Source organism: Xenopus tropicalis, chromosome 3, assembly GCF_000004195.4.
Source record: "Xenopus tropicalis strain Nigerian chromosome 3, UCB_Xtro_10.0, whole genome shotgun sequence".
In the NCBI taxonomy this organism is placed as follows: domain Eukaryota; kingdom Metazoa; phylum Chordata; class Amphibia; order Anura; family Pipidae; genus Xenopus; species Xenopus tropicalis.
In genome coordinates this window covers 12,049,703-12,062,699 of record NC_030679.2, presented here as the reverse complement: position 1 = coordinate 12,062,699, position 12,997 = coordinate 12,049,703, and the positions used below count along the sequence as shown (strand labels likewise).

Genomic DNA, 12,997 nt, shown 5'->3' with positions numbered 1-12,997 from the left:
CTGACTAATGCTGACTGCTAACAAATTTTTTTGCAAGCAGTCATAAAATAGGGCTAGATTTGTATGTTTAGGCTCATAACACATTGGAGCCAGACCCATCCAAGCAGTCTGGCATTAGCTCCGATGGTCACTAGTGTATATATGTAACTCCAGGTACTGCCTGGGTGCATGGATAACATAGTTACTGCGCACAAACAAACTGCACTCACAGGAGTTGTATGAAGCAAAAAAATGGTGTTTAATTCAACGTTTCGGCTTAGATTCAAGCCGTCCTCAGGACACACACACACAATCAGTCCCTGTGGGGACCTTTATCAAGGACCTAGCACCCATTTATTGGACTGGTGTAGAGTGCGGACACAATTTCACTTTTTCAACATTAAAATGTTGTCAATTGTTGTAGAACCTACAAATAAGCCATTTCCTGGCAACATATGTCGTATGCAAGAAGGATATTTATTATATAGCGCTGTTAAGAGCCATGAATAATATTTGTCCCCTGTTTATCATCCTGTGTTAATTTGACCACCTGAAATTTGTCCAATATGGATACCTCTATGTTGGGCTATATTGGGCTGATCGCATGGCCAATGATTGGATTGGAATGCCGCTGCAGAGCGTTGGGGCAGGGCCACATCAATGCACTAAGGATTGAAATTTAGGGCCTCTGTCACATGAGTCGTATATTTTTTTAAATAGACAACCTAATAACCTCAGCCTAATATCTATAGAGCTCATATTATGGGAAGGTTGTCTCCAATAGTCCGTATTACTATTACCAAATATTTATAAAACACCAACATATCCCTCAGTGCTGTGCAATAAATGGGTATATATTCATACAAAGCAACTATTAACCGATACAAGAGATGAAGAGGGCCCAGCCCCAAAGAGCTTACAGTCTAGTTCTGAGGTATATGAGCCTGCAGGCAGAAATAGCAGACAGACAGGTAGATACCCCCCCCCCCCAAGAGCTCTTGCTTGAAATAAGGAGACCTCTGTATAAACTGGTCAGGGTAGAGGTGCTTATTGGGAACCACATACGTTGATTTTTTCCCTTTGCCCCGGGAGAAAGTATAGAGAGAAAATAATAATGGGCTCAGGACCGAGCCTTGAGAAACCCTAACACATTGGTAAGGTAGAAGGTGATACGGAGAAGGTTGGAAGAGACACTGAAAGAGCGATATGAGAGAGATGAAACCAGGACAAATAATAAATATTAAATATAATATCAAGCAGTTACAATTTTCAAAAATGATCTTTCTCTATAGTAAAACAGTAGCTTGTATTTGATAGTGACGTAGCTTATTAAATCCATATTGGCGAGAAAACAATCCTTGTTATTTTGTTTAAATGTTTTTAGTAGACCTATTGTATGGGGATCCAAATTATAGAAGAAGTCATTATCTGGAAAACCCACAGGCCCCAAGCCATCTAAATAATAAGATTATATACCTGTATTTAATGTACAGTTGCCTCTCTTTCACCTGCCTTTGATTTCCCCAATCTGGATTTGTGATTTGCTTTTCTAATAAAAGCAGATGCCACACTGGGCTGATTCTTGTCCTGTAGATGGAGATGTAAAATGTGTTGGGGAGCCACACAGGCATGAAAAATGATCTTTGGGGGATGCCAAATAAGGGCTGTGATTGGCTATTTGGTGGCCCCACGTCGACTGCTGGCCTGCAGGAGCCTCTGCTTGGAGTAAAACTGTCTCTGGGCTTCCAAAACTTGTCTCCAAGCCAGAAATTTGAAAATGGAGCCTACTTTGAGCAACATCAAAAGGGGCAGAGAGCAACATGTACCCCCGAGCCACTGGTTGGGGATCAGTGCATTACAAGAAGCAGCCCCTGTGCTGGCAATCAGCCTTTCCCTGTACCACATGTGGAGCCATTGTGTTAACCCCAGGCACAGGAAAGCGGATTTTGGTGCTGAAATGCACGGTGCCAAAATCCGCTCTGTGTGCCTGCACCCTGGCTGATGCGGTGGCTCCGGTTTCCGGCACAGGGGAAGGCGATAAAAAGCAGGGCGAAAATCAGCCCCTATGTTATAATCTGCAGGCCAAGGATCATCCCCCTGTGCCATTAGCCTAAATTGAAAGATTCTAGCAGCAGTGTGAGTGCTGGGCAGGAATGTTTATGGTGCTGCTCTGTTTGTACTGTAATCGGAGAACGTTGTTGGCCTGTTACAAGGTAGCCAGATTGTGTTGTGCAGCACAACTAGTTCCCACAAGCCTGAGGGTGGCTGCTCACTAGGCACTTACTCCCACCCCATTCTGTACAAAGGAGCTGGGAGCCTAGGGCCACACTGCATAGAAAGGGAAGCATGAATGTGTAAATGAGAGCAGGGAAAAGTATGTGTGTAGCATCAAATGCATTTGTGGTTTCGGCTTTTATGGGATAAATATGGCATCTCATTCAACTCCTATGTGCATTTCAGTTCTCTGAATGGGTTTTACTGGTGTTTTTACATCACTGCGTGAGTTTCTGATGATTACTTAGTCCGTAGGGGAAGCAGCCCAGGACCCTCACAAATGTAAGAAAACATTTTAAGCAGCTTTCCAATATGAATTATCACTGTAATTTGTTCCTTCAAAAAGTATGAATAAATACCTATATGCTGAAATCCAGCTGCAAAACAGTCATTCTCTTTCTATATTATTTAAAATTCTGGCAGGGAAGGAGGGACTAAAACATTGATGTTACAAATTGTAACATCTTCACATCTGCAGCTTACAGACAGCATGCAGCGGGTACCTAAGCCACAATGCTAGGCTGCCTTTTTAATGGCAGTTTGCCAGCCTTAACCTGGAGACATTTCTCTTTTGGGAAAATGTATTCTTGTACGTTTCTTGGCAAATATCCACTAGAGAAATCTTGCCTGGTCGCAGGAAAGATTGTAATTGTAACGTGTAGGCCACCTTAACTCATCTCTTGGTAAACTGCAAATGATCATTCTTGGAGAAAATATTCCAGATTCAAGTAAATATGTCCCTGTTGGTGGTGCTACTATTTTTGTTAAATGTGTGCTTTTGATCTGTTAGCACTTGCTGCCCTCTAGTGTCTTCATATGGAAATGATCACTTGGGGGGTTTTAGGTTGAAACACCTGTGTTTCTTTATTATGCTACTACAGGTATGGCACCTGTTATCCAGAATACTTGGGACCTGGGGTTTTCCAGATAAGGGATCTTTGTTATTTGGATCTCCTACCTTTAGTCTAGTGAAAAAAATGCCACATGTACAGTGTTTTACATGAATGCATAGGGCCAGGTTGCGGGGTCACTTTAGCACACGCCTATGTTAAAGCGCCCCATCTATTACAGCCCGACAAAAAAGCATTTATTAGAAATAATACTGCCACATTCTTACTAATTATTAAACCGTATCAGTATAACTTTTAATGAATGCTGTACATAAATGTTAATCTAATTATGTTACATTAATAAATTGGGGATGCACCAAATCCATAATTTTAGGACTCATCTGGATACTGAACCCACCACAAAGAATTGGGCCAAAGTAGAATAAATAGACACCTTTATTTGTCTAGTGGGTCACATAACGTTGGGTTCAGGTTTGGTTTTGTCAGGCATTTTATAAATTCTAAAACAAACCTGGGATTTGGTGCATGTAAAGTAAAACATAAGTACTGGAGTAGTAGTTGGGAAGTAGAAAAGTCAATTTTTGGTAATTAAAATCTATTTTTTTTCTTTCAGCAGCTCCATGAAACTGTTAAACGAAAGCTGGATAATGCAGCTTCCCCACAAAATGGCGATCAGCAGAATGGCTACGGAGACATGTTTTCTGTGCCTAAGAAACTGAGGCACGATGATGGACTTGGCGGTGTTATTGGTTCTTCAAATGGGATGCCTCCGGTGTCTCCCCTAAATCAGCTGGATAACAAACCTCCCAGTGGAGACTCCATGCAGTTAAATGGGAACCACTCAATCGGACTTGACAGCCACAGTAAAAAGTGTCTTCCCGATGGCAGCCTGCAACTGAACGGTAATGGAGACGCCGACGACTTTTCTCTTTGTGTGAAGCAAGAACCCGTGGACGATCTACCTTGTATGCTGTCTGGGGTGGGTGGTTCCATATCTCAGAACAACCTTATGCCAGACCTTAACTTGAACGAGCAGGAGTGGAAGGAGCTCATAGAAGAACTTAACAAATCTGTACCGGATGAAGATATGAAGGACCTTTTCAATGATGATTTTGAAGACAAAAAAGACGTTGATGCTTCAAACTCTGCAACGCAAACTCCTCTGGCTCAAGACATACATGTAAAGACGGAGTTTTCTCCTGCGGCATTTGATCAGGAGTCCCATGGATCTCCGCAAGTTAGATCGGCATCATCTGGGCCTTTTGTTGGTGCTCCTTCGGCGCCTGCTAGCAGTGCGTCTCCAGTTGTTGGTGGTTCCCAGGCAGTGTTCCAGGCAGCTGCTCAGGCTGTGACCGAGCCTTCTAACCAGGCTATAATGCAACCTTCCAACCAGCCACCAAATGTGCAGAGATCTTTACCCAATGTTTTAATGCCTGGACAGGCTAATCCAACTGCCAAAGAGATGTCCTCGGCACAACAGCTTCAGCAGATTGCAGCCAAACAGAAGCGAGACCAGTTGCTACAGAGTCAGCAGGCCGTTCACCAGACTAATCAAATGCCCAACTGGCCGCAGTCTAGGACGTCGCAGAGTCCTTTAGGAGTTCCATACACAATGGAAAAGCCAACAAGCCCCTCTGTTTACTCACAAGACTTTACCAATCAGAAAATCATAATGCCCAACCTAAACAAGAGTTCCCCTCGTGGTGGAGCCAATTACATGCAGCCAAATCATGTTAACATTATTGGTCACAAGCCTGCAAACAACTTAAACACGAACCCTGCGGCCGCCCCAAATGCCATGCTGGACTATGGCAATACCTTACCCCTTTCCCATTTTGAGGTTGATTGTGGACCTGGTGTAGTAAACCAGAATAAACCGGGCATGTTACCATATCCACAGCGTCAGCAGCAACAATTGGCACACATGGCAGAGGAACAGAACCAAATGTTTCTTCTAAAACGCAAGGCTGGAATGCAGTACAGGCCTTTAGTTCCGCATAGCCAGGTACGTTTATTTGGATTTCTATTTGCTGCAATGTCTTTTTTTTATTTTTTATAAATATATTTACTATTTTTGTTAGATCTGCACAATACCAGGCAGCTAAAAAGGGCATCTAAAGCATAGTGCATGTACAGCACTTAATGCATAATGAATTTAACCTACAACCTAAAGTTTTTCCTCTTATGCACAGCAGCGTCTGGCTGTGGATCTGCCAAATTGGGTATATACATGTGGTAATGATGCGTGGAGGCAATTTCCAGCAGGGGTCCTCCCCATAGTGTGTAGAAGTTTAACTGGTCAGGGCTGCCGGGGCCCACTGGGTTTTTTCCTGGGGGAAGGGGGGTGGTTAGGGGGTGCAGGGGACGCAGCACCCCCCAGTCTGACCCTGCTTAAAGGTCTGCAGTGAGTTATCTTAGTCAGTGTTTTTCAACCTTTTTTGGGCAAAGGCACACTTGTTTCATGAAAAAAATCACAAGGCACACCACCATTAGAAAATGTTAAAAAATTTAACTCTGTGCCCAGCAGCAGTGCCCCCCTAGTACATTGGTGCCCAGCAGCAGTGCCCCCTAGTACATTGGTGCCAAGAGCAGTGCCCCCCTAGTACATTGGTGCCCAGCAGCAGTGCCCCCTAGTACATTGGTGCCAAGAGCAGTGCCCCCCTAGTACATTGGTGCCCAGCAGCAGGGCCCCCTAGTACATTGGTGCCAAGAGCAGTGCCCCCCTAGTACATTGGTGCCCAGCAGCAGTGCCCCCCTAGTACATTGGTGCCAAGAGCAGTGCCCCCCTAGTACATTGGTGCCCTGCCTACGGCACACCAGGCAACATCTCGCGGCACACTAGTGTGCCGCGGAACAGTGGTTGAAAAACGCTGATCTTAGTATTGTTGAAGTCATTATTTTTTTAGGTCAAGCACTTGAGCAGTTTCAAAGCACCAACATTTATTACTGTCACACCAGAAAACCCACAGAAAGCATATTTATTGGGAACTTAGTTGAACAGCGGTGGGAAGCTCTGGTATATTAAATTTCTTAGCAAGTTATGCCATACTGAGGCATGGTATAGTTACATAGTTACGTTGGAGTGAAAAAAGATCAACGTTGATCAAGTTTAACCCCTCCAATAAAGCCCAGTGCGCACATACACACACATGTCCAGGCTATACCCAACACTTCTTGACTTAAGGAGCTGGGCCAAACGATCGAATTATATTGGCGGCAATGGGGCAGTTGGTTCGAGGGCCGCATCAACCAGCCAATGCGGTCCCCGATCCAGATATCGGTCAAGCAGACCCCTCGTTTCTGCCCCTACACGGGCCGATAAGCTGCCGAATCAGTCCAAGGCACCAATATCAGCAGCTACAGTCGGCCCGTGTATGGCCACCTTTACTGTCCTACAGGGAGCAATATAGATTAGAGTGAGAGTGTACCCCCATGAAAACAGATTTCCACTGCTGCTAAAGATGACCCTCTGAGTGCGCACACACCTGTCACTCTCCCTTTTACATAGTTACATAGGGTTGAAAAAAGACCAGTGTCCATCAAGTTCAACCCATCCAAGTAAACCCAGCACACTTAACCCACACCTACCAATCTATACACTCACATACATACACTATAAATACAACCACTAGTACTAACTGTAGATATTAGTATCACAATAGCCTTGGATATTCTGATTGATCAAGAACTCATCCAGGCCCCTCTTAAAGGCATTAACAGAATCTGCCATTACCCCATCACTAGGAAGGGCATTCCCCAACCTCACTGCCCTCACCGTGAAAAACCACCTACGCTGCTTCAAATGGAAGCTCCTTTCCTCTAATCTAAAGGGGTGACCTCTGGTGCGTTGGTTTTGATTTGTCCCCTTACATTTTTCTTTTTATTCCTGCAGGACCTTAACATAACTACAAATGTACCCCGTGTCCCAGTATCCGTGGCAGGGCCCGGCGTGGGTGCACAACCGCCAGCAGTCTCTATGGCAGGGAACCACAATAATGCTGCGTATTTAAGTGGCCAGCAACAGGCAGTAATGAAACAGCAGCTTCTTTTGGAGCAGCAGAAGCAGAGAGAGCAGAAGCAACTTCTTTTGGAGCAGCATAAGCAGCAAATCCAGATGGCACAAAGACAGCAGCACCTCCTGGCTGAGCAGGTACCATTGGCTACGCACGCTGTAGAATATAATCTGGTTATTAACCTTTTTAGGGTGAGAATGCTTCCGCAATATGATATGCAATCATACCTAATCAGATGATCAGTTTGTAATTTTCCCTGTGGGTATTATGGCACACTGATTGGCTAGCCACAAGTACTGCCTTTGTGTTATAATCCAATTTAGTTATTTTTATTATTTATATAGCACTATTATCTCCAGCAGTCCCTTACAGAGTGAGGTGATACAAACACAACAGAGCTGAAAGCAGGAAGTAGTGTTCTGGCTATTATGTTAGACCTCTGCTCACTCCAGCCTTTATAGATTGGATTTTTCCTAACTATATTAGAAATGTTCCTTATTTTGCACAGTCTATATATTTTACCCAGTTTCATTTTTTCACTGAACTGTTCCTTTAACACAGCATAAACAAGTTTGCAAAATCTGGAAAAATAGATGGCATACATGTAAAGCAGCAGCAGTAAATGAGGTTGAGATGTCCATAAGCCATTACAAAAAGCCAGCAAAGTATCCCAGCTGTCAGTCATATTGTGTGCTCCACCTCTGTGCCTTAGGCATAGGGGCAAATCAGACAATTACTTTCACTTTCCATTCAGCACTTCCTAGATGTCACTGTACAAGATCTTGTAAACAAGATATTGGGGTTATACAAAGTTTCCATTAATAACCATATCTTCAAAATGGCGCCTGCTTGCCGTGCTTGGGAGGAAACTAGATTTATATTTAAGATTATTTTGCTTGACAAACACAATAGTAATAAATTATTCTTTTGAATTATTTCATAGGGTGACAAGTCCCCTTTAAATGGCACTTTCCATGGCAAACACAATTCTACCCCCCCCCCCCCCCCCCCCCAACTACCATATAACTATTGGGATAGACGGATTATTTATCGATACATTAAGATCATATATGTTTATCTCCATGGGTATGGTCGGAACAGAGGATCCTAGAGATGGTGCGGTGTAATTAGTCATTTCATGGTATTTGTACATTGGAGTCTATAATGAGCTTTATCTTTTCACAGGAGAAACAGCGCCACCAACAGGAACAGCTCCAGCGACATCTGACGAGACCTCCACCTCAGTACCAGGATCAGTCACAGAACTCATACCCTCAGCAGAGTGTTGGGCCATTCCCAGGTATTGTGGGGGCACCAGAACTAAAAAGAGATAATAAAAATATTCAACTTATTACACTCATTTTGTTGGTCCGTCCCTCTGATGTTCACTTAATGAGATGAATCTGCCAAACAAAACCATAATGGGGCAGTAATCTGTTTTTGCACTCAAATCAAAATGTATTAGTAAACAAAAAAAAAAAGTATTTAGACTTTCTTTTGCCTTCTTCCCAAGGCCATCCCATGTTTTCATGTAAGCAGATTAAAAAATTAAATGCGCTGATTTGTGAACAGGGCTCCCAAAATAGTGGAAACTATGGCTGGTTAGGAGATTTTAATAATAAAACAGTACCTGTACTTGATCCCAACTAAGCTATAATTATCCCTTATTGGGGGCAGAACAGCCCTATTGGGTTTATTTAATGGTTAAATGATTCCCTTTTCTCTGTAATAATAAAACAGTACCTGTACTTGATCCCAACTAAGATATAATTACCCCTTATTGGGGGCAGAACAGCCCTATTGGGTTTATTTAATGGTTAAATGATTCCCTTTTCTCTGTAATAATAAAACAGTACCTGTACTTGATCCCAACTAAGATATAATTACCCCTTATTGGGGGCAGAACAGCCCTATTGGGTTTATTTAATGGTTAAATGATTCCCTTTTCTCTGTAATAATAAAACAGTACCTGTACTTGATCCCAACTAAGATATAATTACCCCTTATTGGGGGCAGAACAGCCCTATTGGGTTTATTTAATGGTTAAATGATTCCCTTTTCTCTGTAATAATAAAACAGTACCTGTACTTGATCCCAACTAAGATATAATTACCCCTTATTGGGGGCAGAACAGCCCTATTGGGTTTATTTAATGGTTAAATGATTCCCTTTTCTCTGTAATAATAAAACAGTACCTGTACTTGATCCCAACTAAGATATAATTACCCCTTATTGGGGGCAGAACAGCCCTATTGGGTTTATTTAATGGTTAAATGATTCCCTTTTCTCTGTAATAATAAAACAGTACCTGTACTTGATCCCAACAAGATAGATTGTTGGTGCAAATTATTTCTGCAGCTTAGTTGTAGCCAAAGGCTTGGGTCAGATTCAAATCTAAGTTATGAATTAAATTTTTAAACTGTATAAGGGTAGCCCACTCTAGAACATGCTAGTGCCCCATTTTTTGCAGTTTCTACCCATGTGTTAAAAGAAACAGCATCTACTGTCAGTAAAGATTCACTTTCTCAATGGCCACTCTTAGGAGGCCGGAAGCCAGTCATTAAAGCTGGAGGTGTCTTAAAATGTTCCTCAGTGCAGCCATCTTTAAATCGTTCTAGGGTTGCACAACTTGGTAGTAACCATTGACATAAGATATTTCTATGTTCTCTATTTTCTTATAGGATCCTCTACAGTTATTCCTGGAGTGAATAGTATTTCCCAGCCTACCTCGGGCAACCCTCGGATGTTTTCTCAGACGCAACAAATGATGCAGATGGGAGGAGGTCATACAGCTGTTCCACCATTACCATCTGGTTCTAACGCTCAAGACCGTTCCGTGTCCCAGTACCCCAGTCTACAGACTGTGCAGCGAGGTGGTATGTACAACATGGCATCTGGTCTCCCACAGATAGTAGGAAACCATGCAGCGCAGAATAACATACCCAATGGTCAACCACAGATACAGCGACAGGCAAGTATTGGTCAAGGCAACCCTCTCCCTGCTGGGTATGGACCGAATCCCATGGGAAACGCTGGGTTACCACAACAGCACAACAAATTGGCAATGAATACTGCTATGGCCAAGGCCCAGATTCCAAGAATGCCTTCTGCCATGTCTTCACAAAACCAAACATGGCCCAATCAAGGCTTGCAGAACATAAACAGTCAACCCCAAGGAAATAGTGGTTTGGGTGCGTTCAGTACTGCCAGTGCCACTTTTCATCTCCAACAGACTCACCACAAAATGGGCAACCAACAGTTTGGCCAAGGCATGCCCCAGGTTGGTCTTGCTGCCAGTCGGCCAATGACATCCATAAATCCTTCTGTTACTGGTCAGATGATGCCAAATATAACATCGCAGCAAAGGACAAACCCTGCAAGTCAGCAATCAGCCCCTAATCAGCAGGTCCTACCGGTGATGAACCAGACTGTGGCGGATATCACACCATTTAGCCAGAATACTGGACAGCAGATGACCAATAGAGCTGGACTTCATTGTAATCAAAATTACCAGGTTAGGTCAGCCAGTCAGGACCTGCCTTTTGGGTATGGCAGTCAACCTGGCAATAGCGGGCTGCAGAATTTGTCCGGCGATGCCGACCTGTTGGACTCTTTACTAAAAAACAGGACTTCCGAAGAGTGGATGAATGACTTGGACGAGTTGCTTGGTAATCATTGATATTGGGCTGGATAATTCTTTTACTCTTATTTAGCTAACAACATTTTCAATCATTTTAGTACATTTTTATAAAAAATTAAAGTTAAAAAAACAAAAAACAAAACCATAATTGTAAAATGCATTCGGACCAAAAACCTATGCCATCGAGATGTCAGTAAGGCTGGAACACAAACTGCGATGCTGCTTAATCTTTTCTATTTTCTTATAGTCGATGCCTGGAGCATATAGAGGGTCTCTGCTTGTCACTGAGCTTGGCAGGAAACACTGATTTTATCTGTTCCGATGCCTTATGTTCTATGCACATAGGTGCGTGCTAGGTCTGCGGCAGCATGAATATGTCTGATAAAAATGTCTGGTCACATAAAGCTGCCCTTGTGTGTTTCTACCCTGGCCGGGGATACCATGTACCCAATGTCGCTCTTTCAGGTCCAATAGTTTTGACTGTAACCAGCATTGTCACACTTTACGAATACAGTTTTTTTATATTTTCCTTTTGGTTTTACAAGTGTCCTTTCTAATATAACAGTGGTCACTAAAGAAATGTTACCACACATTTATTAATTTAAATGTTTGCCGGCAAAGCTTCCCTTACCCATTGGGAAACGTGGGGCAGTGTATATGTTTAATAAGCCATTGCGACTGATGTGGGTAGACTCCATGCTAAGCTAGAGGCTATGTCGTTGCCAGTAAACAGCATGGCTGTTCTGTAGTAATCTCCCTGCCCTGTACCAACCAAGGCAAGTAGCGGCACGGAAATGCTTTTAGTATGCACCTTGCACTTCAATATTACCCCTGTGCTGCTTTTGTATGGAACTAAGGCACAAGTGGTATAAATAGCATTGAGCAATATGTGCATTGGCCTCCCATCATCTCTAAATTGGCTCTTTCCTTGCCATTTACCTTATAGGTATTGATAGTAAAAAATACTTTACCAAAAAGATTTGAAATTAAAAAAAAAGAGGTAATGTCACTGATAACCCTTTTTTATATATTAATGCAATAAAAGCCAATCTGCAAGTTGCTTTACATGAACGATATAAAAATGGACAGTTGCATCGCATTGTTGTATAAGCACATTTATACACAGCAGAAGGAAAATCGTAATCGTAGGAAAAGGTAAGTTGTATCGTATGCATAAGCAGCTGTTATCGTTTCCGCGGGACATGTGGCCTATACAATGACAGAAATAGGATATATGTTGCTTTTTATTGAGCATTTCAAATTAAATGAAAAGGAAGAGATGGAAACCTATGCAAAGACAGACTCATTTGTAAAATACATAAGAGAATCCAATAAACTAATTATTGGAGTTGTAATTAAATGTCTGTGCTACGCCTGTACCCTTCAGACTTTCTTGCTTTACCACTGGTTGGTGCTGTATGTGCTTTCTTTTCTTTTAAAGAAGTCTGAGGTGGCTGCCCACTTCTTCCTGTCTCTGTCCAAAGTGTCTTCTTGCTCCGGTTTCCATTTCTTGTAGTGCCTCATAACAGAGAAGATATGGAGTGTGTAGGTGTGAGTAAGTGTGTAGTTGTGCACTCCAAGTGCATATTTTGCAATCGGAATCCCTCTAGTGGTTACAATGCATAGGTTTCACTTCTTTTGGCACCTTTTATTCTGTTTAGTTTCTTCCCATTCTGATAAATGAAAGGGGCTTATTATTTCATGTACTGCCTGGAAATGCTGGTAACGTTGGCACTGTAGCTGGTTATGGTAGTGTTACCCTACGAAGCCAGTGAGACTTTAGCTAACCTGCCACAGTGGGGTAAATGCTACAGCGAGTAACTCCTATTGGGTTCCCCTGCACTCAGACACTTTATTTGCATTTGTGACAAATTGCTTCAAAGTGAACGAAAGTAACCCCCTTTTTTAATGGGTATCTAAGCCCCCAAATTGTATATAAATTGACTGAGGGTGCTCCCCTAAACACTTCTGCAATGTATATTTATTTTTTTTAGTAGCCTGAGATTTTAGCAGCTTAAGGCTAATGTCTCACGGGGAGATTTAGTTGCTGCGACAAGTCTCTCGTCCTTTCCTAACAAGTGATTACTAGAGAATTCAACAACGGAGCGACTCTATTTCCCACAAATCCAGGTGTCATATCCCCCCCACAATTAGAAATCACATTCGGTGCAATGGGGAAATCGAAGAGACTTCCCGCTCAGTGGGTTTGACTTTCAGCGATTCCAATAGGTTTGAATGAC

The 12,997-nt window shown here is 42.7% G+C and overlaps 1 protein-coding gene across 2 annotated transcripts in view; it reads left to right on the top strand.

Annotated features, from left to right (window-relative positions):
- maml1 (mastermind like transcriptional coactivator 1) overlaps window positions 1-11,622 on the top strand; it is a 43,567-nt gene extending 31,945 nt beyond the window's left edge. Inside the window, exons 2-5 of one of the 2 annotated variants that reach the window (XM_004912749.4) lie at window positions 3,721-5,109; window positions 6,997-7,254; window positions 8,303-8,417; window positions 9,799-11,622. In XM_004912749.4, coding sequence (XP_004912806.1) covers window positions 3,721-5,109; window positions 6,997-7,254; window positions 8,303-8,417; window positions 9,799-10,796 — 2,760 coding nt within the window. In that variant the 3' untranslated portion in view covers window positions 10,797-11,622. Of the gene's footprint in view, window positions 1-3,717; window positions 5,110-6,996; window positions 7,255-8,302; window positions 8,418-9,798 lie in introns of both variants that reach the window. The other variant, XM_002941798.5, reaches the window with a different exon arrangement.
- Window positions 11,623-12,997: the final 1,375 nt, after the last annotated feature.